Source organism: Drosophila bipectinata, chromosome XL (assembly GCF_030179905.1).
Source record: "Drosophila bipectinata strain 14024-0381.07 chromosome XL, DbipHiC1v2, whole genome shotgun sequence".
NCBI lineage: Eukaryota > Metazoa > Arthropoda > Insecta > Diptera > Drosophilidae > Drosophila > Drosophila bipectinata.
In genome coordinates this window covers 5,379,860-5,403,518 of record NC_091734.1, presented here as the reverse complement: position 1 = coordinate 5,403,518, position 23,659 = coordinate 5,379,860, and the positions used below count along the sequence as shown (strand labels likewise).

Below are 23,659 nucleotides of genomic sequence, written 5' to 3'. Positions count from 1 at the left end.
GTCACAAAGGTAAAAAAAAGGGGGCAACAGTGCAAACACACGTGCCACACACGGCGTATACGCAATGTGCGAGGATGACACGAGAGCTTGTTTGTCGTTTTTTTTTTGACGTTTGATTTTGGATTGAAAGGCAAGAGCCAACTAACCAACAACCTTTTGACCTTTTAAAGCTTAGATCTAATATTTAATATCTTTCTTTATTTTCCCCTCCCCACAGATGCCGTCTCGCGCCTTGAGTGCCATGCAAAAGTTAACGGCCCTGGACTTTGATTACAACGAGATAGTTCGAGTGGAGGACTATAGCTTCTATGGGCTGAGGCTCTCGAAGTTGAATCTCAAAGGCAACCGGCTGCAGGGGATGCCGGAGCACGCGTTTGCGGGTCTGGAAGAGTGCCTGCAGGAGATCGATGTATCGGAGAACGGCCTACGCACCTTTCCGCTGATGGCCCTCCGGAAGCTGGATCATCTGAGGATACTGAGGCTATCCAATAATCGCATAGCCACCTTCTACGGCGACATCCAGCTGGCCACCAACAATGCCACGGCAGCGGCGGCGGCAGCAGCTGCCCTGCAACTGCCCTCGCTGATATTCCTGGACCTGAGCTCCAACCAGTTCGCCGAGATCGGGGACGACTGTTTCCGGGCCTTTCCGCAGCTGAAGACGCTGTCGTTCTACGCCAACCAGATCGAGATTGTCCAGCCGGAGGCGTTCAAGAGCCTGCGCGAACTGATGTCCCTGGACATGTCGCACAACCGGATAGTCACGCTGGATCCCAAGGTCTTCGAGAGGAACAAGCGCCTGCAGACGGTGGACCTCAGCCATAACCACATCCACGCCATCGGCGGTGTGTTCTCGGACCTGCCCCAGCTGCGAGAGGTGTTCCTCAGCGAGAACAACATCCTGGAGCTGCCGGCGGACGCCTTCACCAACTCCACCAACGTGGACGTCATCTACCTGGAGGCGAACGCCATCGGTCACATAGATCCGAACGTGTTCAGTACGCTGGTGAACCTGGACCACCTGTACCTCCGATCGAACTTCATACCGCTGCTGCCCGTGACCCTCTTCGACAAGTGCACGAAGCTGTCGTCCCTGTCGCTGGACAACAACGAGATCCAGGACCTGGAGATAGGCATGTTTAGGAAGCTGGAGCACCTGAGGGAGGTCCGCCTGCACAACAACCGAATCCGGAGGGTGAGGAAGGGAGTGTTCGAGCCGCTGCCGGCCCTGCAGGAGCTGCACATCCAGAAGAACAGCATCGAGGACATCGAACCGCAGGCCTTCCACACGCTGCTCAACATGCAGCACATCAATCTGCAGGACAACCAGCTGACCGTGCTGGAGGACATCTTTCCGGAGGACAACTCCAGCCTGCTGTCCGTCCAGCTGGAGGCCAACTACTTGCACAAAGTGCATCCGCGCACCTTCCGGCGCCAGCAGAAGGTCCAGATAATGTGGCTGCGCGACAACCAGCTGGCGCGTGTGGAGAGATCCTTCTTCGCCGACACCCCGCAGCTGGGGCGGCTCTATCTGAGCGATAATCGCATCCGGGACATCGAGAAGGACACGTTCGGCAGCCTGCTGCTGCTGCAGTTCCTCGACCTGAGCGGCAACCAGCTGCGGCAGCTGAGGCGCGACTACTTTTCGCCGCTGCAGAGCCTCGAGGAGCTGAGCCTGGCCCGCAACCACATCGAGGCCATCGAGGGGTATGCCTTCGCCAAGCTGAAGAACCTCAAGTCCCTGGACCTCTCCCACAATCCCCTCGTGCAAATCACCAGGGACGTCTTCCTCGACGAGCTGCCCCTTAGCTCGCTAAGCCTGGCCAACTGTTCGCTCCGGAAGCTCGAGCAGCACACCTTCAAGTCGCTGACCAACCTGAACGACCTGAACCTGGAGAGGAACCTGCTCAACCCGGCGGACATCCAGAAGCTGGACGTGCCGAATCTGCGGAAGCTCCAGCTGTCCCACAACAACTTCAGCCACGTGGGCCTGGGCGGCAATGCCGGCGGCATCATGGCCGGAATGTTCGACAAGCTGCGCTCCCTGCAACAGCTGACCATGGCCAACTGTAGTCTGGGCCATGTGCCGGACCTGCTCTTCTCCAAAAACCCCAACCTGGTGAAGCTCGATCTCTGCGACAATCGGCTCAGCCAGATGAACAGGAACATATTCAGCGGCCTGAACGTATTTAAGGAGCTGCGCCTGTGCCGGAACCTGCTCACCGAGTTCCCCCACATTGCCCTCTACAACCTGAGCACCCTGGAGAGCCTGGACCTGGCCAGGAACCACTTGGCATCCATCGATTTCTTCAAGCTGAGCGGTACCCTCAACCTGCGCCAACTTATCCTGAAGGACAACAAAATTACAGCCCTGAGCGGCTTCAATGCCGTCAACCTCACCCAGCTGGACAGCGTGGACCTGAGCGGAAACTCGTTGCTGTCGCTGCCAGCCAACTTCCTGAGGCATTCGATTAATCTGCAGAGAGTCGACCTGTCCAGTAACCGGTTCCTGCAGATCCCATCCTCGGCCCTCTCGGACGTCTCCATACCGCGCCTCTCGTGGCTCAACCTCACCGGCAATCCCATCAATCGCATCTACACCGTCAAGGAGGAGAGGTATCCGTATCTGAAGGAGCTCTACATCTGCCAGACCAATCTCTCCATACTGACGTCCAAGGACTTTGAAGCCTTCCAGGCTCTGCAGCACCTCCATCTGGTCAATAACAGGATTACTCGCATATCTCCGGGTGCCTTCAAGTCGCTCACCAACCTCCTGACCCTCGACCTGAGCGTCAACGAACTAGAAATGCTGCCCAAGGAGCGCCTCCAGGGCCTCAAACTGCTGCGATTCCTCAACATTTCGCACAACACCCTCAAGGACCTCGAGGAGTTCAGCGCCGATCTCTCGGAAATGCAAACCCTGGACCTCAGCTTCAACCAGTTGGACAGGATATCGAAGAAGACGTTCCGCAACCTGCACGGCCTGGTGGAGCTCCTCCTGATGGGCAATCGGATGACGGTATTGTCCAATGACGCCTTCCGCTACTTGAGGAAGCTGCATCTGCTGGACCTCAGGAAGAACTACTTCGAACTGGTGCCCCTGGATCCTCTGAAGCCGCTGGAAACCAATCTGAAGACTCTCAAACTGGAGGGTAAGTGAAGAAACTTAACTTTTGAGGAAAATGTGCAAGTGTGCGAATCGCTCGAGGATGTCTTTCTCAAAGCTTCTAGAAAGTGGACCTGTCTGGCAATATTTGGAATCTCAAACAGAGTGGCCAGATCGACTAGTCCCATTGCCAGATCGTCTATTAACTGCCTATCAGTCTGTCTTCCGAAAGGTGGCAGCACTTTGTTGAAAATTTTAAGGCCCTTGGCCGAATCCTCATTTTCAGTCAGTCGTTGTCGACTCCTCGACCTGAGCACCTCGAGCTCCCTATTTTATTTTCATCTTTTTTTCTTTATTTTAATTTTCAATTTTATTATTTTTCATTAAATACCATGGAATCTACCCCTCTAACGTTGCAATCAAATCGGTTGATCTGATTTTTTTTTAAATTTTTTGTGTTTATTTTTTTTTATTTTAAAACCCTGGGTTTTTCCAATAATTTATGGGTCATCTGTGCCTTGATCTCATTTTCTCATTTTTTTTATTTTTGATATATTTTTTTAATTTAAATAAAACCATGGGTTTTCAATCACCAACTTTAAGCTTGTCACCTTGCGGTTTCTTCTTAATCCCGTGAATAGCACTTATATTGTTTTTTAGTTCAATTGTATAACCCTGGGTTTTCCATGAGTTTTCTGGTTATTTCGGACTGGATCTCATTTGCTTATTTTTTTTTATTTTTGATATCTTATTTATACGATATCTTAATATATATATATTTTCTTAATTTAAATAAAACCCTGGGGCTTGCTTGCTTACTTTTTTGACTATTCCGGATCTCATTTGCTTATTGTTTTTATTTTTTTATTTTTGATATATATTTCTTTTAAAATATATATATTTTTTAATTAAAATAAAACCATGGGGTTGGTTTACTAACTTTTTTGACCATGCCAGATCTCATTTGCTTATTTTTTTAAATATTTTTATTTTTCAATCCAAATAAGACCATGGTTTACCGTGATCCAGCTTTTCAGCTGGTTGCTTTCTTCTTCTGGATCTCATTTACTTATTATTTTTTTTTTAATGTTTTTTTTTTAATTATTTATTATTTTCAATTGATTTCAGTTTTAATTTTTTTTTGCTTTTCTGAGCCTTCTTTCCTTTTTATTTTATTTTTTTAATGTTATTTTTTGTGCCAATTCGAGAAAAGGCCCCCCTGGGGGTTATGTAATTGACGAATATGAGTCGGGTGGCGCAAACAAGGCAAACAATTACCATTGCATGTGTTGGGCTTATCAAAAGGATTAACAACTGTCCTTTGATACGAGTCCTGCAGGAGCATGTGTGTGTGTGAGTGTTGGCAGGACGTTGTCATGGACAATTTGGTGCTCATTGCTATATCGTCTGACTACTCGTTTCAGAGAATCCACTGCATTGCAGCTGCGACGCCCAGAAGCTCTGGGAATGGCTGCGGGATCATCGCAAATGGTCACTGGCCACCGGCGGCGGCGGAGGAGGAGGCGGCGGCGGGGATTCCATTAATTACCTGAGGTGCGAACACCCCTCGGAGCTGCGGGGCAAGGTGTTTGGCAAAATGGAGCCACAGCAGTTCTGCGATGCCCCGCTAATACCGAAAATGGCCATCCAGGACATCCAGCCCTATTCGGTGGTCGTGTCGTGGCAGAGTCGTGACCATTTGGGTCTCACCGGCTTCGAAATTGTTTACCACGCCACCGGCGACGGTCTCGTTCCGGCCGGATCTCCAACGGACCGTGACCGTGAACGGGAGCGGGACCGAGACCGTGACAGGGACAGGGACCGGGACAGGAGCCATGACCATGAGCAGCGGCATCGTGAACAGGAACGGGAGCGAGACAGAGAGCGTTACCCTCTTGCCACGGATGAGGTAAGTTACACTTCAAAAAAAAAAGATATCTGATAATTTAAGCTATAGTGGAAGAGGATATTTATTTAAATTACGAGGCAGTATAATTTTCCGACTTTTCCCACCGGCTTTAAAGATAAGAGCCTATTTCGGAGGGTATTGCTTTCAAAATTTGAAAATACCAAGCACTTCCTAGGTCCGTAGCTTGTAAATCCGTAAATATTCCCGTACCTCATCGATAAATCCGCTTTAAAATGCAAAGCCCTTGTGTTCCGGCTGCTCATTACAATTTTCGAAACGCTTTAAGAGCCCAGTTGGCCAGTTGGCTCTTAGTTTTTGCCGGCAACATCGATAAACTGCTGATGGCCACCATCCGGGAAACTCGAAAGCCGCAGGGAAAGTTTTTAATAAAGCGACACGAACGCGGACAAGGATAGGGATAGGGACAGGGACAGGGACAGGGAAAGGACACAAACCTAGCCAGGGATGAGGAGTAAGGGACATCATCGGCCATGCTGATGCTAATACTGTCGTTGATCCTGATGAGAATGTGAATGGCAATGGGTGTTTTTTTTTTGGGGTGGATACTGGTTCCTGGATGGATAGAGGATAGTGTGGATAGAGGATAGTAGATGAAAATGACAATGGCTAAACTGCGATGACAATAACCGTCTTGCAACCTGGTTAATTTATTCCACAGATACACGGCAAGCGGCTGAACGGAACTGCCAGCTCCACCAAGCTAACCAAACTGAGTCCAAATACCCGGTATCACATCTGCGTCATCGGGAGCGGTAATTGGCTCTCGGAGCCTCTGGCGAATGCGCTACAACGCCTTCATGTCAACGACTCCAACCGGGAGGAGGAGGCTCTGGTGGTTTCGGCCCCCCTGCCGGAGTCATACTCCCCCTACCAGCATCATAGTCGAATGGCCATGGCTCAGGACCAGACCCAGGGCCAGGATGGGGATCTGGAGAATGCGATTGCCGGCGATAATGTGCTCATGGAGGTGCTGAAGAACTCTCACATCTCGGCCTGCACGGACGTCCAGACGCTGGACTCCACGCCCAGCCTGGTGACGGACGAGAACGGCCTGTCAAGCAACGGCTTCATCCACTCCATCCTGACCAGGAGGCTGGGCCTGATAGTCGGCTGCTGTCTGGGCATTATAGTCTTCATAGTGATGATCTCGGTGCTGAGCTACGTGAAGCTGAAGAAGCAGAGGATCGAGAACGCCAAGCGGCAGGCGGCCCTGCCCCCGGAATACATCTCCTATCGCCACTTCTCCATTCCCAACGAGGAGCTGACCCGGACAGCCGCCAGCGCCGGCAATGCCGCGGCTGCCGTGGCTGCTGCCCAGGCGGCGGCGGCGGCCCAAGCGGCGGCAGCTGCCCAGGCGGCGGCTAACAATTCGGGCACGCCGTCGGGCAGTTCACCGCACATGTCCAGTGTGCCCAGCGGCATCAGTGCACACATCAGTGGGACCAGCCTGAGCACCGGCACAGGCACCACCACCACTACAGCCACCACACCCATTGGCGGTGTACCGGTGGGTCTGCCCCTCGCTGCCAAGGCGGCCAGTCCCATCGTTGGCCTGGTGGTTGATCCCTCCACGGCGGCAGTTGCAGCCGATAACAGTGGCCACCACAGTCACAGCCACGCCCACAATCACAGTCACAACAATCACGCCCACAACCACGCCCATGCCCACCGCCAGAACAACGGTTATATGGCGGCAGGTGTGGTCCTCAACACCAATCACTTGAGTGTCTGTTAGTCGGCACCGTCACCGAACTCGTAGTAACTCCAACCAAAGAAAAGAAATATTTGAGCTGAAAATTCCAGGGAAGAAGATAAAGGGCTGGTTTTAGAAAATTTTGGATAATTTTTCAAAAGCTCATCTCTCTCTAAGAACCGGACCAGAATCCAAATTGCAAGACTATAATTTTAATTCAACAATCAAAGCATCATCACCAAATTTTTATAAAAACTTCTAAATTTAATTAAAAATAATTTATAACCCCGCCAATAAACTAATCACTTATTTTTTTAATTGAAAATCCAAACAAACTGAAATTAAGAGCACTTTGCAAGTATCACAAAGTAAGCTTAATTCAATCGAAACGTTCTCCAACGTACATTAGCTTTTATTATAATTTGAAAACACTTTCCCCAAAAAGAGCCAAAAATGTGAATGAAAAAATTTCAAAATAATTGCCAACTCACTCGATAATAAATGAGTTCTAAGAGGATCCTGTCAGAGTTGAGAGTGCTGGGAGTGGAGGGGGTCTGGATTTTTGGCATTCAACAACATAATCCGCTTTTAATAATTAAATTGATGGCGTGATTTATGTGAATTCAAAGTGAATTAAGTGAATCCGAAACCGAATCGCCACCATACCCCACCCACTGAGAAGTACTATTCAAATCAAATCGGCATTAGTTTTTCAAATAAACCTCCCATCCCCCTGGGACAGCCCCTCACTGGATAAATCATATTTCATACTCGAAAAATGGAGTCAAAACTTTTTACCAATCAGAGCAAATGCCAAAGCATTTTTTACGTTTAAAAAATATGCATTTAATTTACGTGGGAAGCCCAAATAAATACAACTTGCCAAAAATACTGAAAATCCAAAGCAAAAACCCATGAGGGAAAAAAATATGAAAAATAAATAAAAAGAAGCTAGGTTAGTGATAATCATGATGATGCGTTCAACGTTCGTTTAGTTATGACAATTGAAAGTAGAGCACAAAGCGATGGAAATGAAAATTCAAATGGAAATGAAAACTAAAAATGGAAATCGAAATGCGAAATGGAAAACAAAAAAAAAAACTAAAGTAAAGTATCGCAGAATTTTCAATGTAAATAATGTGGAATCAAAGCGAAATCTCAGCCAGAAAAATGGGGAAAAAAATTGCAAAAGTAATAATCGTAAATAGTATGCGAAATGTGGGGGGAGAAAATGTTGCATCTAAATCAAACTAAGCTCGATGGCTATCTATAGGAATTACATAATACACACAGACCCTTTCCCCCAAAAAAACACACACACCCATCAAGGCCCTACATATATACATCCATAAATAGTATATAATGGATAAAAAAAGAATAGAAAGAAAACACACACCAGAAACACTTTTTTTTTGTGAGCTAGACTTAGTGAATAAATAATGTATGTGAATTTTTTTTTTTTAGCAAGTACTTGAATGATTACTAAAGAATCAAAGATAAAAACTAGCGTAAAGTAAATTAAATTAAAAAATATGAGCACTTGCAGCGGTGTAAAGAGACGAAGGAAACATATTAACAAACTAACTAAAAAATATACAATTAAGAGCTGGCCCCGATTATTATGCGTAATTGTTAGCAAAACTCAAAGAGTTTCATATGAATATATATATATATATAAATATTAAATCAAACTGAACTTTTTTTTTTCTTCTAGTTAACTGCTCTGTATTTATTTCCAATGGATTGTTTTCCTAAATATACAATACTATTTGTTTGTTTTTTTTTTGGTGGGTTGAAATTAGAAAACAAATTAAGCTTTAGTCAAGAATGAGAATACAATATGCATAAAGATTTACTTTAGCAAGTGAAATGAGCTGGCAAATGAACAATTTGATGGCCATAAAGCATAATGACAAAACAAGAATTATTTAAGGCCGTCGGAACGTCTAGGAAATAGAATGCAAATAATAGAGCTGCTAAAGAATTTCTAGCAAATAAAGCAAACGAGTTAAGTGAAAGCAAATCAAAATCCAAGAAATGTTGCCAAACAGACACACAGAAACACAACCCACACCCCCAACTAGCATACAAAAGAAGATTTTCTCATTTTCTCAGTGTGCCCGTGTGTCCTGTGTGCTTGGGCTTTACAAATATTTTAATATTGTTATGTTGAAAACAAAAACAGCAACAGCAACAGAAATAGCAATAGCAATAGAAAGTAAAGCATTCTGGAAAGAAAACTTAAAAGCAAACAATAACAAGCAGAACTGGGCCATTGGGGAAATGGGCAGTACGAGTACGAAAATGCAAATCAAAATCAAAAAATCGAACTTAGGGCAACAAAATAAGTAAAAAAATACAAAAAACTATAAAGAAAAGAAGCAAAAATAATCAAATTGAACAATGCTTCCCCTTATGCTCTACAAAAAGAAAAGAAACAAAAAAAAAAATACATTTTGCTGCAGGGCCGAGCTCGAACTCGAACTCGGGACTCTTCCCTTCAATTCTCGTTCAATTGTAGGGCATAAAAAGCAAACACATGCCGACCCAACCAAACTGCAGAGGTAAAAATTAAACAAACAACCAGACAAAGCCCCCAGAAAAAAATGAGAAAAAAACACCCAATAAATGTAATAAATTAAAAAAAAAATGAAAAATTCACAAAAAAAAATACAAAACTAAATAAAGTAAAACCAAATATTGTATGGCAAGCAACACAAAGTAAAATATTAATAAATGACAAGAAACTTTCAAACAAAATTCCCCACAAAAAAGGTTTTTCACTATTTGATTGCAGCGGATATTTGCACATGGTATTGCATTTGCATTTTCGGGCGTAGGGCGTTGGGGAGGGGAACTGCACCTGCACCTGCAATTTGCACCTGTGTTTACCTTACAGCCTGCAACATAGGCTTGCGGTAAGTTTGTCCATAAAATACGAAAGTAAAAAGATTTCTCTATGTATTTTGGTTTCAGGCCACTTTCCAAAGAGAGATTCTCATAAAATTACGGCTTTAGTTTGCATTTATTTTTGTTTATCTCAAAAATGAATGTACGCCTTTTGATTTCTTAGCTTTAATCCAGCAATTTATTTGTTTACTTTTTGATGTAAAAAATTGTATATTATTTTTATTTTTGTCTGTGATCATCATTGAACTCGAAACCAACTCCACTTGAGGAGTAACATGCCTGGAAGCTACCTTTTTTATTTTATTTGCATGCATTTGTGCAGGACTACCCTTTGCCTTTATTTTTTAGTCCACATCCTCGCCCTCTTGTTTTTTTGTTGCAAATTTTAATTAAATGGAAATTTCCGCTGTCTTGAGCACGTTTTCTCATCAGCGGCATTAAATGCTATGCAGAATTTTAATTAGGCCCGCAACTCACACCCACCACTGCATGTATGTAGGAAAAGGACATGTACAGGACTGGGTGCTGGGTGCTGGGTGAGTGGGCTTGTGTGCAACAGGATTTGTAGCACAATTGCTGGCGAGCTAAGAGGCGAAGGATGTCAGGATGTTTGGCTGGCAGGAAACTGGTGGGAAATTGAGCCCTATCCACGCAATAAAACGCTAAATAATAGTGACTGTGAGGCATCTTGGCCAAGTGCAAACACAGCGACTGCTGGAAGGCAAATTGGGCCAGAAAACCGGCAACGACTGACGCCAATCTATTTCACTAGTCGGGCGAGTAAGTAAGTTACCAAGTTGTTTAATTAAAACAAACTTTAATTGGCCAAACTTCCCTGGCATGGTACACCATGGCGGCAGGGTCGGGCTTGGCATGGTATGGTCCTTCGTGTGTCCTTCTCGTGTGCTGCTAGTGTGCTGTATTTTTTTTTTTCAGTTTCAGCCACCTATTTTGTGGAATAACATCACTGTGGACTATGTCGATTTGAATGTCTAATTGCCGGACATGCCAGCTAACACATCACTTGACACAATTGTAAATATGTCGCACTAATTGAAAATAATCAAAAGGATCACCCATCGAAGTTAATTGGAAAGGCACTCTGACTTCACAACTATCAGAAGAAAAAAATACGGGGAGAAAATGAAAAGGTAACAGGAAACAGGAAATGAAAAATAAAAGTTTCTCTCTATCTCTCTGGTAGAAGGCAAAGATGAAGAGGTTCTTTAAGACCAAAGTGAGTCAAAGATAAATCGAATTAAATTCCACTTCATTGGTTCTCGTAAGCCTTTACCAAATAAAAGCCAAGCCATAACAAATAGACCTTCAATATGGAAAGTTATGCCACAGACAAACAGATGGTCGAGGGTAAACGCGAAGCATATTTCTCACATGAACGCCACAAAACTATTGAAAATTACTATAAACAGCCTGGCCAAGAATCGCATGAATTGGTTTTATATATACATATAAATATATATGCTCTGCACATACGCATCTACATATATACAACAATGACCGAAAAACAACAAATATTTTTTATGATAGCCATGGAACTGACCAAAAACCACCGCACACGACACGATTCGTTTCGATTTATGGGCGTCGATTTGTGGGTAGCTTTTCTCCTTCACTACTCTATACTACATATACTTTGTACATATGTTCCTGTTCGATAATACATATATATATATATATTTATTTGAACATATATGTATTGTCCGGAGTCCGTAAACACAAACAACGGCAGCAGCAAACAAGTAAGAAAACTCAGCGAAAAGTTTTTCCATTAAATCAATGAAGCGAACAAAATATTCGCACCAAAGCAGCGGCGACAGGAATCAAGCCGAAAATTGGCCAACTTTTTGATTTGAAAGGATTTCCCAATCCAAATATTTTTTTTACCCAGCCTCGAATCTAAACATACTTTATACTAATATACAGATAATAAGTGACTTGAATTGCTTTTGTTTAAATAGAGGGCTCTATAGGAATGGTAATTATTTAAGAGCTTGTTGGCAAATGAATAATCTGTTGTTGTTGGCATAAAATGTGTGTCCATTGTTCATTTTTAATAAAAACTCAGAAAACAAAAAACCTACCATGTTTGTGTCATCGGACATGGACGAGTCAAAGGGATTTCAGTACTCCGCATTGCAAAAGAATCGGCTTTATGGGACTTGAACTTTGTCCATGAACAACATCACCTTTCACCCATCACCTTTCATCCAAGCCCAGCTAGCCAGCCAGCTCCAGCCTCCACATCTCCACATCTCCAACGAATGCCATTTCAAGTGTCATTCCGTTTGTTATACACACATATTTTTATGCCTGATGACAGCTCAATTTTTTGCCTCTAGTTTTTGCACTTTTTCCAGCCACTCGCCACAAACACACAAAAAATGCACAAAAGTTTCAAAACAAAAAATATGTTTTTTGGGTCACAAAAATAGAACAAAAAGCCAATATTGCAGAGAAGAGCTATGGTGGTAAAATGGCGGGGCAGGAGCCACTGGATCGGTGGAATATACGTGTGTTCGTATGTTGAGAATGGCGACGCGCGGACAATAAATGGCCACACGACAAAACATACGTTTCGTGTACAAATTTATGTCATAAATTTCGCCTTTGAAGAATTTTGTTTGTTGGTTCCACTAAGGTAAAGAATAAAGCGTTTCACAGTCTATCAATATACGTCTGTTCACTAAAACGGTCTCCAACCGGGGCATTCTTAAAACTTATTCCAAAACCTTAATATTGCAACATTATTGCTTATCTAATTTCCTGTTTAAGAAGCGCATCTGATTTCAAATATAGATTTTAATTTTTGAAATTTTTCCAAATTTACCTACTTTTTCTCCTTCGGATGGCCATAGCTCTGCCAATTTGTATCCGATCAGGATATAAAGTACCATTTAGTAATCAGCGAACCCAGAAGCTTCTTTCCTCATTAAAAACATTGCCTAAAAATCGTTTTTTAATTTTTCGAAATTTTTTCTAGGGGTACCCCTACAAAATTGTGCGTTTTCCCAATTTTCCCACTTTTGCTTCTTCGGATGGCCATAGCTTTGCCAATTTGTATCCGATCAGGATATAAAGTACCATTTAGTAATCAGCGAACCCAGAAGCGACTTTCCTCATTCAAAACATTGGCTAACATCGTTTTTTAATTTTTCGAATTATTGTTTGAATAATTCGGGTTTGCTTGAATAAGTTTGCTTATATCTCGGTAATTTTCTAACCGATCGGGAAGCAAAGTACCATTCCTGAATCAGGACCTCATTTTCCTTTGAACTGCATTATAGAATCTTCGTAAGATCCTTATCCACATCGTTAATGACGATGCTGACCCTTTTCTTAAATATAATAGCTTGTCAAAATGTTGTTTTTGGATTTCGAAAATCCCTTGAAGCAGATCGAAGGATGTTTATAACCTGATTCCAAAATTATATTCCATTCTAAGATCCGTTTAAAAAAGACCGAGATATAAGCAAACCAATATATGGAAATACGTTTCCAAGCCAAATTTAGTTATCATTCGATCTTAACTTGGCCAATACCAGATTTTTCTAGCCAAATGAACGGGCCGTATTTTTCTGCATTTTTTGACATCCCACAATCCGGGCTTAGATGTCCATTGGCCGAGTTATCCACAAAAAACAGTCACGGATCGAACTTTAAACTTTTCAAAAAGCTTGGGCGGGCGGGAACTTTTTTGAATTTGAATTTAAATAAAACGGATCGTATTTTGAATCCACAGGCGCGGGCGGCAAACTTATTTTTTAAATTTGAATTTGAATTTAACGGATTTCGATCAACTTACAATCCACACATGTCCCACATAGGATCCACACAGGTCCCACATAAGTTCCACACAGGTCCCACATAGGATCCACATAGGTCCCACATAAGTTCCACATAGGATCCACATACCACCAAAGACACGAACCGGTTCAGCCAAGACACCTCCCAGTGGATCAAAGCTCAACCCGTGACGTCACGGACTTTCGAAGCTGAAAATTTTTAAGTTTCCAGCCGCTACCAGGCGCGGAGTACCAGGCGAACAGAAACAGGTAGTAGGTGGATTATATTTTTTGAAACAGTTTTTTGTGAATAACTCGGCCATTTGGCATCTAAGCCCGGGTTGTGGTATCTCATAAAATGCAGAAAAATACGGCCCATTTAACTGGCCAACAAAATCTGGTATTGGCCAAGTTAACACGGAGTGGTAAAGAAATTTGGCTTAGAAATATATTTCTATAAATGGATTTGCTTATATCTCGGGACTTTTCCAACCGATCTTAAAATGGAATGTTATTTTGGAATCAGGACATGAACATCCTTCGATCTGCATCAAAGGATTTTCGAAATCCAACAACAAAGTGTCGATCAAAAATCATATTTAAGGAAAGGATCAGAATCACCATTTCAGGATTTAATGAAGATCCTTTGATGCAGTTCGAAGGACATTAAGGTCCTGATTCAGGAATGGTACTTTGCGTCCCGATCGGTTGGAAAATTACGGAGTTATAAACAAGCGAAGTTTTAAAAATAAATATCTGAAACAAATTTGTTAGCCACTCCGTGTTAACTTGGCTAATGCCAGACATTGTTAGCCAGGTAGATGGCCCGTATTTTTCTGCAATTTATGAGATACCACAACCCGGGCTTAGATGCCAAATGGCCGAGTTATTCACAAAAAACTGTTTCAAAAAATAGAATCCACCTACTACCTGTTTCTGTTCGCCTGGTACTCCGCGCCTGGTAGCGGCCGGAAACTTGAAAATTTTCAGCCTCGAAAGTCCGTGACGTCACGGGTTGAGCTTTGATCCACTGGGAGGTGTCTTGGCTGAACCGGTTCGTGTCCTTGGTGGTATGTGGATCCTATGTGGAACTTATGTGGGACTTATGTGGATCCTATGTGGGACCTGTGTGGAACTTATGTGGGACCTGTTTGGATCCTATGTGGAACATGTGTGGATTGTAAGTTGATCGAAATCCGTTAAATTCAAATTCAAATTTAAAAAATAAGTTTGCCGCCCGCGCCTGTGGATTCAAAATACGATCCGTTTTATTTAAATTCAAATTCAAAAAAGTTCCCGCCCGCCCAAGCTTTTTGAGAAGTTTAAAGTTTGATCCGTGACTCTTTTTTGTGGATAACTCGGCCAATGGACATCTAAGCCCGGATTGTGGGATGTCAAAAAATGCAGAAAAATACGGCCCGTTCATATGGCTAGAAAAATCTGGTATTGGCCAAGTTAAGATCGAATGGTAAAGAAATTTGGCTTGGAAACGTATTTCCATATATTGGTTTGCTTATATCTCGGTCTTTTTTAAACGGATCTTAGAATGGAATATAATTTTGGAATCAGGACATAAACATCCTTCGATCTACATCAAGAGCTTTTCGAAAACCTACCACAACATTTCGAGCGGCTTTCATATTTTAGAAAAGGATCAGCATCGTCATTAACGATGTGGATAAGGATCTTACGAAGATTCTATAATGCAGTTCAAAGGAAAATGAGGTCCTGATTCAGGAATGGTACTTTGCTTCCCGATCGGTTAGAAAATTACCGAGATATAAACAAATTTATTCAAGCAAACCCGAATTATTCAAACAATAATTCGAAAAATTAAAAAACGATGTTTAGCCAATGTTTTGAATGAGGAAAGTCGCTTCTGGGTTCGCTGATTACTAAATGGTACGTTATGTCCTGATCGGATACAAATTGGCAGAGCTATGGCCATCCGAAGAAGCAAAAGTGGGAAAATTGGGAAAACGCACAATTTTGTAGGGGTACCCCTAGGAAAAAATTCGAAAAATTAAAAAACGATTTTTGGGCAATGTTTTGAATGAGGAAAGAAGCTTCTGGGTTCGCTGGTTACTAAATGGTACTTTATATCCTGATCGGATACAAATTGGCAAAGCTATGGCCATCCGAAGAAGCAAAAGTGGGAAAATTGGGAAAACGCACAATTTTGTGAGGGTACCCCTAGGAAAAATTTCGAAAAATTAAAAAACGATTTTAAGGCAATGTTTTTAATGAGGAAAGAAGCTTCTGGGTTCGCTGATTACTAAATGGTACTTTATATCCTGATCGGATACAAATTGGCAGAGCTATGGCCATCCGAAGAAGCAAAAGTGGGAAAATTGGGAAAACGCACAATTTGGTGAGGGTACCCCTAGGAAAAATTTCGAAAAATTAAAAAACGATTTTTGGGCAATGTTTTGAATGAGGAAAGTCGCTTCTGCGTTCGCTGATTACTAAATGGTACTTTATATCCTGATCGGATACAAATTGGCAAAGCTATGGCCATCCGAAGAAGCAAAAGTGGGAAAATTGGGAAAACGCACAATTTTGTGAGGGTACCCCTAGGAAAAATTTCGAAAAATTAAAAAACGATTTTTGGGCAATGTTTTGAATGAGGAAAGTCGCTTCTGGGTTCGATGATTACTAAATGGTACTTTATATCCTGATCGGATACAAATTGGCAAAGCTATGGCCATCCGAAGAAGCAAAAGTGGGAAAATTGGGAAAACGCACAATTTTGTAGGGGTACCCCTAGGAAAAATTTCGAAAAATTAAAAAACGATATTTAGGCAATGTTTTGAATAAGGAAAGAAGCTTCTGGGTTCGCTGATTACTAAATGGTACTTTATATCCTGATCGGATACAAATTGGCAGAGCTATGGCCATCCGAAGAAGCAAAAATGGGAAAATTGAGAAAACGCACAATTTCGTAGGGGTACCCCTAGGAATAATTTCGAAAAATTAAAAAACGATATTTAGGCAATGTTTTGAATGAGGAAAGAAGCTTCTGGGTTCGCTGGTTACTAAATGGTACTTTATATCCTGATCGGATACAAATTGGCAAAGCTATGGCCATCCGAAGAAGCAAAAGTGGGAAAATTGGGAAAACGCACAATTTTGTGAGGGTACCCCTAGGAAAAATTTCGAAAAATTAAAAAACGATTTTTAGGCAATGTTTTTAATGAGGAAAGAAGCTTCTGGGTTCGCTGATTACTAAATGGTACTTTATATCCTGATCGGATACAAATTGGCAAAGCTATGGCCATCCGAAGAATCAAAAGTGAGAAAATTGAGAAAACGCACAATTTTGTAGGGGTACCCCTAGGAAAAATTTCGAAAAATTAAAAAACGATATTTAGGCAATGTTTTGAATGAGGAAAGAAGCTTCTGGGTTCGCTGATTACTAAATGGTACTTTATATCCTGATCGGATACAAATTGGCAGAGCTAAGGCCATCCGAAGAGGCAAAATTGGGAAAATTGAGAAAACGCACAATTTTGTAGGGGTACCCCTAGGAAAAATTTCGAAAAATTAAAAAACGATTTTTGGGCAATGTTTTGAATGAGGAAAGAAGCTTCTGGGTTCGCTGATTACTAAATGGTACTTTATATCCTGATCGGATACAAATTGGCAAAGCTATGGCCATCCGAAGAAGCAAAAGTGGGAAAATTTGGAAAACGCACAATTTTGTGAGGGTACCCCTAGGAAAAATTTCGAAGAATTAAAAAACGATATTTAGGCAATGTTTTGAATGAGGAAAGAAGCTTCTGGGTTCGCTGATTACTAAATGGTACTTTATATCCTGATCGGATACAAATTGGCAGAGCTATGGCCATCCGAAGAAGCAAAAATGGGAAAATTGGGAAAAAGCACAATTTTGTAGGGGTACCCCTAGGAAAAATTTCGAAAAATTAAAAAACGATTTTTAGGCAATGTTTTTAATGAGGAAAGAAGCTTCTGGGTTCGCTGATTACTAAATGGTACTTTATATCCTGATCGGATACAAATTGGCAAAGCTATGGCCATCCGAAGAAGCAAAAGTGGGAAAATTGAGAAAACGCACAATTTTGTAGGGGTACCCCTAGGAAAAATTTCGAAAAATTAAAAAACGATTTTTGGGCAATGTTTTGAATGAGGAAAGTCGCTTCTGCGTTCGCTGATTACTAAATGGTACTTTATATCCTGATCGGATACAAATTGGCAAAGCTATGGCCATCCGAAGAAGCAAAAGTGGGAAAATTGGGAAAACGCACAATTTTGTGAGGGTACCCCTAGGAAAAATTTCGAAAAATTAAAAAACGATATTTAGGCAATGTTTTGAATGAGGAAAGAAGCTTCTGGGTTCGCTGATTACTAAATGGTACTTTATATCCTGATCGGATACAAATTGGCAAAGCTATGGCCATCCGAAGAAGCAAAAGTGGGAAAATTTGGAAAACGCACAATTTTGTGAGGGTACCCCTAGGAAAAATTTCGAAGAATTAAAAAACGATATTTAGGCAATGTTTTGAATGAGGAAAGAAGCTTCTGGGTTCGCTGATTACTAAATGGTACTTTATATCCTGATCGGATACAAATTGGCAGAGCTATGGCCATCCGAAGAAGCAAAAATGGGAAAATTGGGAAAAAGCACAATTTTGTAGGGGTACCCCTAGGAAAAATTTCGAAAAATTAAAAAACGATATTTAGGCAATGTTTTGAATGAGGAAAGTCGCTTCTGCGTTCGCTGATTACTAAATGGTACTTTATATCCTGATCGGATACAAATTGGCAAAGCTATGGCCATCCCAAGAAGCAAAAGTGGGAAAATTGGGAAAACGCACAATTTTGTGAGGGTACCCCTAGGAAAAATTTCGAAAAATTAAAAAACGATATTTAGGCAATGTTTTGAATGAGGAAAGAAGCTTCTGGGTTCGCTGATTACTAAATGGTACTTTATATCCTGATCGGATACAAATTGGCAAAGCTATGGCCATCCGAAGAAGCAAAAGTGGGAAAATTGGGAAAACGCACAATTTTGTAGGGGTACCCCTAGGAAAAAATTCGAAAAATTAAAAAACGATATTAAGGAAATGTTTTGAATGAGGAAAGAAGCTTCTGGGTTCGCTGATTACTAAATGGTACTTTATATCCTGATCGGATACAATTTGGCAGAGCTATGGCCATCCGAAGAAGCAAAAATGGGAAAATTGAGAAAACCCACAATTTTGTGAGGGTACCCCTAGGAAAAATTTCGAAAAATTAAAAAACGATATTTAGGCAATGTTTTGAATGAGGAAAGAAGCTTCTGGGTTCGCTGATTACTAAATGGTACTTTATATCCTGATCGGATACAAATTGGCAGAGCTAAGGCCATCCGAAGAGGCAAAATTGGGAAAATTGAGAAAACGCACAATTTTGTAGGGGTACCCCTAGGAAAAATTTCGAAAAATTAAAAAACGATTTTTGGGCAATGTTTTGAATGAGGAAAGAAGCTTCTGGGTTCGCTGATTACTAAATGGTACTTTATATCCTGATCGGATACAAATTGGCAAAGCTATGGCCATCCGAAGAAGCAAAAGTGGGAAAATTGAGAAAACGCACAATTTTGTAGGGGTACCCCTAGGAAAAATTTCGAAAAATTAAAAAACGATTTTTGGGCAATGTTTTGAATGAGGAAAGTCGCTTCTGCGTTCACTGATTACTAAATGGTACTTTATATCCTGATCGGATACAAATTGGCAGAGCTATGGCCATCCGAAGAAGCAAAAATGGGAAAATTGGGAAAAAGCACAATTTTGTAGGGGTACCCCTAGGAAAAATTTCGAAAAATTAAAAAACGATATTTAGGCAATGTTTTGAATGAGGAAAGTCGCTTCTGCGTTCGCTGATTACTAAATGGTACTTTATATCCTGATCGGATACAAATTGGCAAAGCTATGGCCATCCCAAGAAGCAAAAGTGGGAAAATTGGGAAAACGCACAATTTTGTGAGGGTACCCCTAGGAAAAATTTCGAAAAATTAAAAAACGATATTTAGGCAATGTTTTGAATGAGGAAAGAAGCTTCTGGGTTCGCTGATTACTAAATGGTACTTTATATCCTGATCGGATACAATTTGGCAAAGCTATGGCCATCCGAAGAAGCAAAAGTGGGAAAATTGAGAAAACGCACAATTTTGTAGGGGTACCCCTAGGAAAAATTTCGAAAAATTAAAAAACGATATTTAGGCAATGTTTTAAATGAGGAAATAAGCTTCTGGGTTCGCTGATTACTAAATGGTACTTTATATCCTGATCGGATACAATTTGGCAAAGCTATGGCCATCCGAAGAAGCAAAAGTGGGAAAATTGAGAAAACGCACAATTTTGTAGGGGTACCCCTAGGAAAAATTTCGAAAAATTAAAAAACGATTTTTAGGCAATGTTTTGAATGAGGAAAGAAGCTTCTGGGTTCGCTGATTACTAAATGGTACTTTATATCCTGATCGGATACAAATTGGCAAAGCTATGGCCATCCGAAGAAGCAAAAGTGGGAAAATTGGGAAAACGCACAATTTTGTAGGGGTACCCCTAGGAAAAAATTCGAAAAATTAAAAAACGATATTAAGGAAATGTTTTGAATGAGGAAAGAAGCTTCTGGGTTCGCTGATTACTAAATGGTACTTTATATCCTGATCGGATACAAATTGGCAAAGCTATGGCCACCCGAAGAAGCAAAAGTGGGAAAATTGGGAAAACGCACAATTTTGTAGGGGTACCCCTAGGAAAAAATTCGAAAAATTAAAAAACGATATTTGGGCAATGTTTTGAATGAGGAAAGAAGCTTCTGGGTTCGCTGATTACTAAATGGTACTTTATATCCTGATCGGATACAATTTGGCAAAGCTATGGCCATCCGAAGAAGCAAAAGTGGGAAAATTGAGAAAACGCACAATTTTGTAGGGGTACCCCTAGGAAAAATTTCGAAAAATTAAAAAACGATATTTAGGCAATGTTTTGAATGAGGAAATAAGCTTCTGGGTTCGCTGATTACTAAATGGTACTTTATATCCTGATCGGATACAAATTGGCAGAGCTATGGCCATCCGAAGAAGCAAAAATGGGAAAATTGGGAAAAAGCACAATTTTGTAGGGGTACCCCTAGGAAAAATTTCGAAAAATTAAAAAACAATTTTTAGGCAATGTTTTGAATGAGGAAAGAAGCTTCTGGGTTCGCTGATTATTAAATGGTACTTTATATCCTGATCGGATACAATTTGGCAAAGCTATGGCCATCCGAAGAAGCAAAAGTGGGAAAATTGAGAAAACGCACAATTTTGTAGGGGTACCCCTAGGAAAAATTTCGAAAAATTAAAAAACGATATTTAGGCAATGTTTTGAATGAGGAAATAAGCTTCTGGGTTCGCTGATTACTAAATGGTACTTTATATCCTGATCGGATACAAATTGGCAGAGCTATGGCCATCCGAAGAAGCAAAAATGGGAAAATTGGGAAAAAGCAAAATTTTGTAGGGGTACCCCTAGGAAAAATTTCGAAAAATTAAAAAACGATTTTTGGGCAATGTTTTGAATGAGGAAAGAAGCTTCTGGGTTCGCTGATTACTAAATGGTACTTTATATCCTGATCGGATACAATTTGGCAAAGCTATGGCCATCCGAAGAAGCAAAAGTGGGAAAATTGAGAAAACGCACAATTTTGTAGGGGTACCCCTAGGAAAAATTTCGAAAAATTAAAAAACGATATTTAGGCAATGTTTTAAATGAGGAAATAAGCTTCTGGGTTCGCTGATTACTAAATGGTACTTTATATCCTGATCGGATACAAATTGGCAGAGCTATGGCCATCCGAAGAAGCAAAAATGGGAAAATTGGGAAAAAGCAAAATTTTGTAGGGGTACCCCTAGGAAAAATTTCGAAAAATTAAAAAACGATTTTTGGGCAATGTTTTGAATGAGGAAAGAAGCTTCTGGGTTCGCTGATTACTAAATGGTACTTTATATCCTGATCGGATACAATTTGGCAAAGCTATGGCCATCCGAAGAAGCAAAAGTGGGAAAATTGAGAAAACGCACAATTTTGTAGGGGTACCCCTAGGAAAAATTTCGAAAAATTAAAAAACGATATTTAGGCAATGTTTTGAATGAGGAAATAAGCTTCTGGGTTCGCTGATTACTAAATGGTACTTTATATCCTGATCGGATACAAATTGGCAGAGCTATGGCCATCCGAAGAAGCAAAAGTGGGAAAATTGAGAAAACGCACAATTTTGTAGGGGTACCCCTAGGAAAAATTTCGAAAAATTAAAAAACGATATTTAGGCAATGTTTTGAATGAGGAAAGAAGCTTCTGGGTTCGCTGATTACTAAATGGTACTTTATATCCTGATCGGATACAAATTGGCAGAGCTATGGCCATCCGAAGAAGCAAAAGTGGGAAAATTGAGAAAACGCACAATTTTGTAGGGGTACCCCTAGGAAAAATTTCGAAAAATTAAAAAACGATATTTAGGCAATGTTTTGAATGAGGAAATAAGCTTCTGGGTTCGCTGATTACTAAATGGTACTTTATATCCTGATCGGATACAATTTGGCAAAGCTATGGCCATCCGAAGAAGCAAAAGTGGGAAAATTGAGAAAACGGAAAAAAGCAAAATTTTGTAGGGGTACCCCTAGGAAAAATTTCGAAAAATTAAAAAACGATTTTTGGGCAATGTTTTGAATGAGGAAAGAAGCTTCTGGGTTCGCTGATTACTAAATGGTACTTTATATCCTGATCGGATACAATTTGGCAAAGCTATGGCCATCCGAAGAAGCAAAAGTGGGAAAATTGAGAAAACGCACAATTTTGTAGGGGTACCCCTAGGAAAAATTTCGAAAAATTAAAAAACGATATTTAGGCAATGTTTTGAATGAGGAAATAAGCTTCTGGGTTCGCTGATTACTAAATGGTACTTTATATCCTGATCGGATACAAATTGGCAGAGCTATGGCCATCCGAAGAAGCAAAAATGGGAAAATTGGGAAAAAGCACAATTTTGTAGGGGTACCCCTAGGAAAAATTTCGAAAAATTAAAAAACGATTTTTAGGCAATGTTTTGAATGAGGAAAGAAGCTTCTGGGCTCGCTGATTACTAAATGGTACTTTATATCCTGATCGGATACAATTTGGCAAAGCTATGGCCATCCGAAGAAGCAAAAGTGGGAAAATTGGGAAAACGCACAATTTTGTAGGGGTACCCCTAGGAAAAATTTCGAAAAATTAAAAAACGATATTAAGGCAATGTTTTGAATGAGGAAAGAAGCTTCTGGGTTCGCTGAACGATAAACGATATTTAGGCAATGTTTTGAATGAGGAAATAAGCTTCTGGGTTCGCTGATTACTAAATGGTACTTTATATCCTGATCGGATACAAATTGGCAGAGCTATGGCCATCCGAAGAAGCAAAAATGGGAAAATTGGGAAAAAGCACAATTTTGTAGGGGTACCCCTAGGAAAAATTTCGAAAAATTAAAAAACAATTTTTAGGCAATGTTTTGAATGAGGAAAGAAGCTTCTGGGTTCGCTGATTATTAAATGGTACTTTATATCCTGATCGGATACAATTTGGCAAAGCTATGGCCATCCGAAGAAGCAAAAGTGGGAAAATTGAGAAAACGCACAATTTTGTAGGGGTACCCCTAGGAAAAATTTCGAAAAATTAAAAAACGATATTTAGGCAATGTTTTGAATGAGGAAATAAGCTTCTGGGTTCGCTGATTACTAAATGGTACTTTATATCCTGATCGGATACAAATTGGCAGAGCTATGGCCATCCGAAGAAGCAAAAATGGGAAAATTGGGAAAAAGCAAAATTTTGTAGGGGTACCCCTAGGAAAAATTTCGAAAAATTAAAAAACGATTTTTGGGCAATGTTTTGAATGAGGAAAGAAGCTTCTGGGTTCGCTGATTACTAAATGGTACTTTATATCCTGATCGGATACAATTTGGCAAAGCTATGGCCATCCGAAGAAGCAAAAGTGGGAAAATTGAGAAAACGCACAATTTTGTAGGGGTACCCCTAGGAAAAATTTCGAAAAATTAAAAAACGATATTTAGGCAATGTTTTAAATGAGGAAATAAGCTTCTGGGTTCGCTGATTACTAAATGGTACTTTATATCCTGATCGGATACAAATTGGCAGAGCTATGGCCATCCGAAGAAGCAAAAATGGGAAAATTGGGAAAA

At 41.0% G+C, this 23,659-nt stretch overlaps 1 protein-coding gene across 6 annotated transcripts in view; it reads left to right on the top strand.

Moving 5' to 3' along the window:
- Window positions 1–9,640, top strand: part of LOC108121141 (chaoptin) — a 212,176-nt gene extending 202,536 nt beyond the window's left edge. For 5 of the 6 annotated variants that reach the window (XM_070280653.1, XM_017235077.3, XM_070280630.1 and 2 more), the window contains 3 exons: window positions 218–3,152; window positions 4,531–5,015; window positions 5,695–9,640. In XM_070280653.1, coding sequence (XP_070136754.1) covers window positions 218–3,152; window positions 4,531–5,015; window positions 5,695–6,771 — 4,497 coding nt within the window. In that variant the 3' untranslated portion in view covers window positions 6,772–9,640. Of the gene's footprint in view, window positions 1–217; window positions 3,153–4,530; window positions 5,016–5,694 lie in introns of those variants that run through there. The other variant, XM_043209869.2, reaches the window with a different exon arrangement.
- Window positions 9,641–23,659: the final 14,019 nt, after the last annotated feature.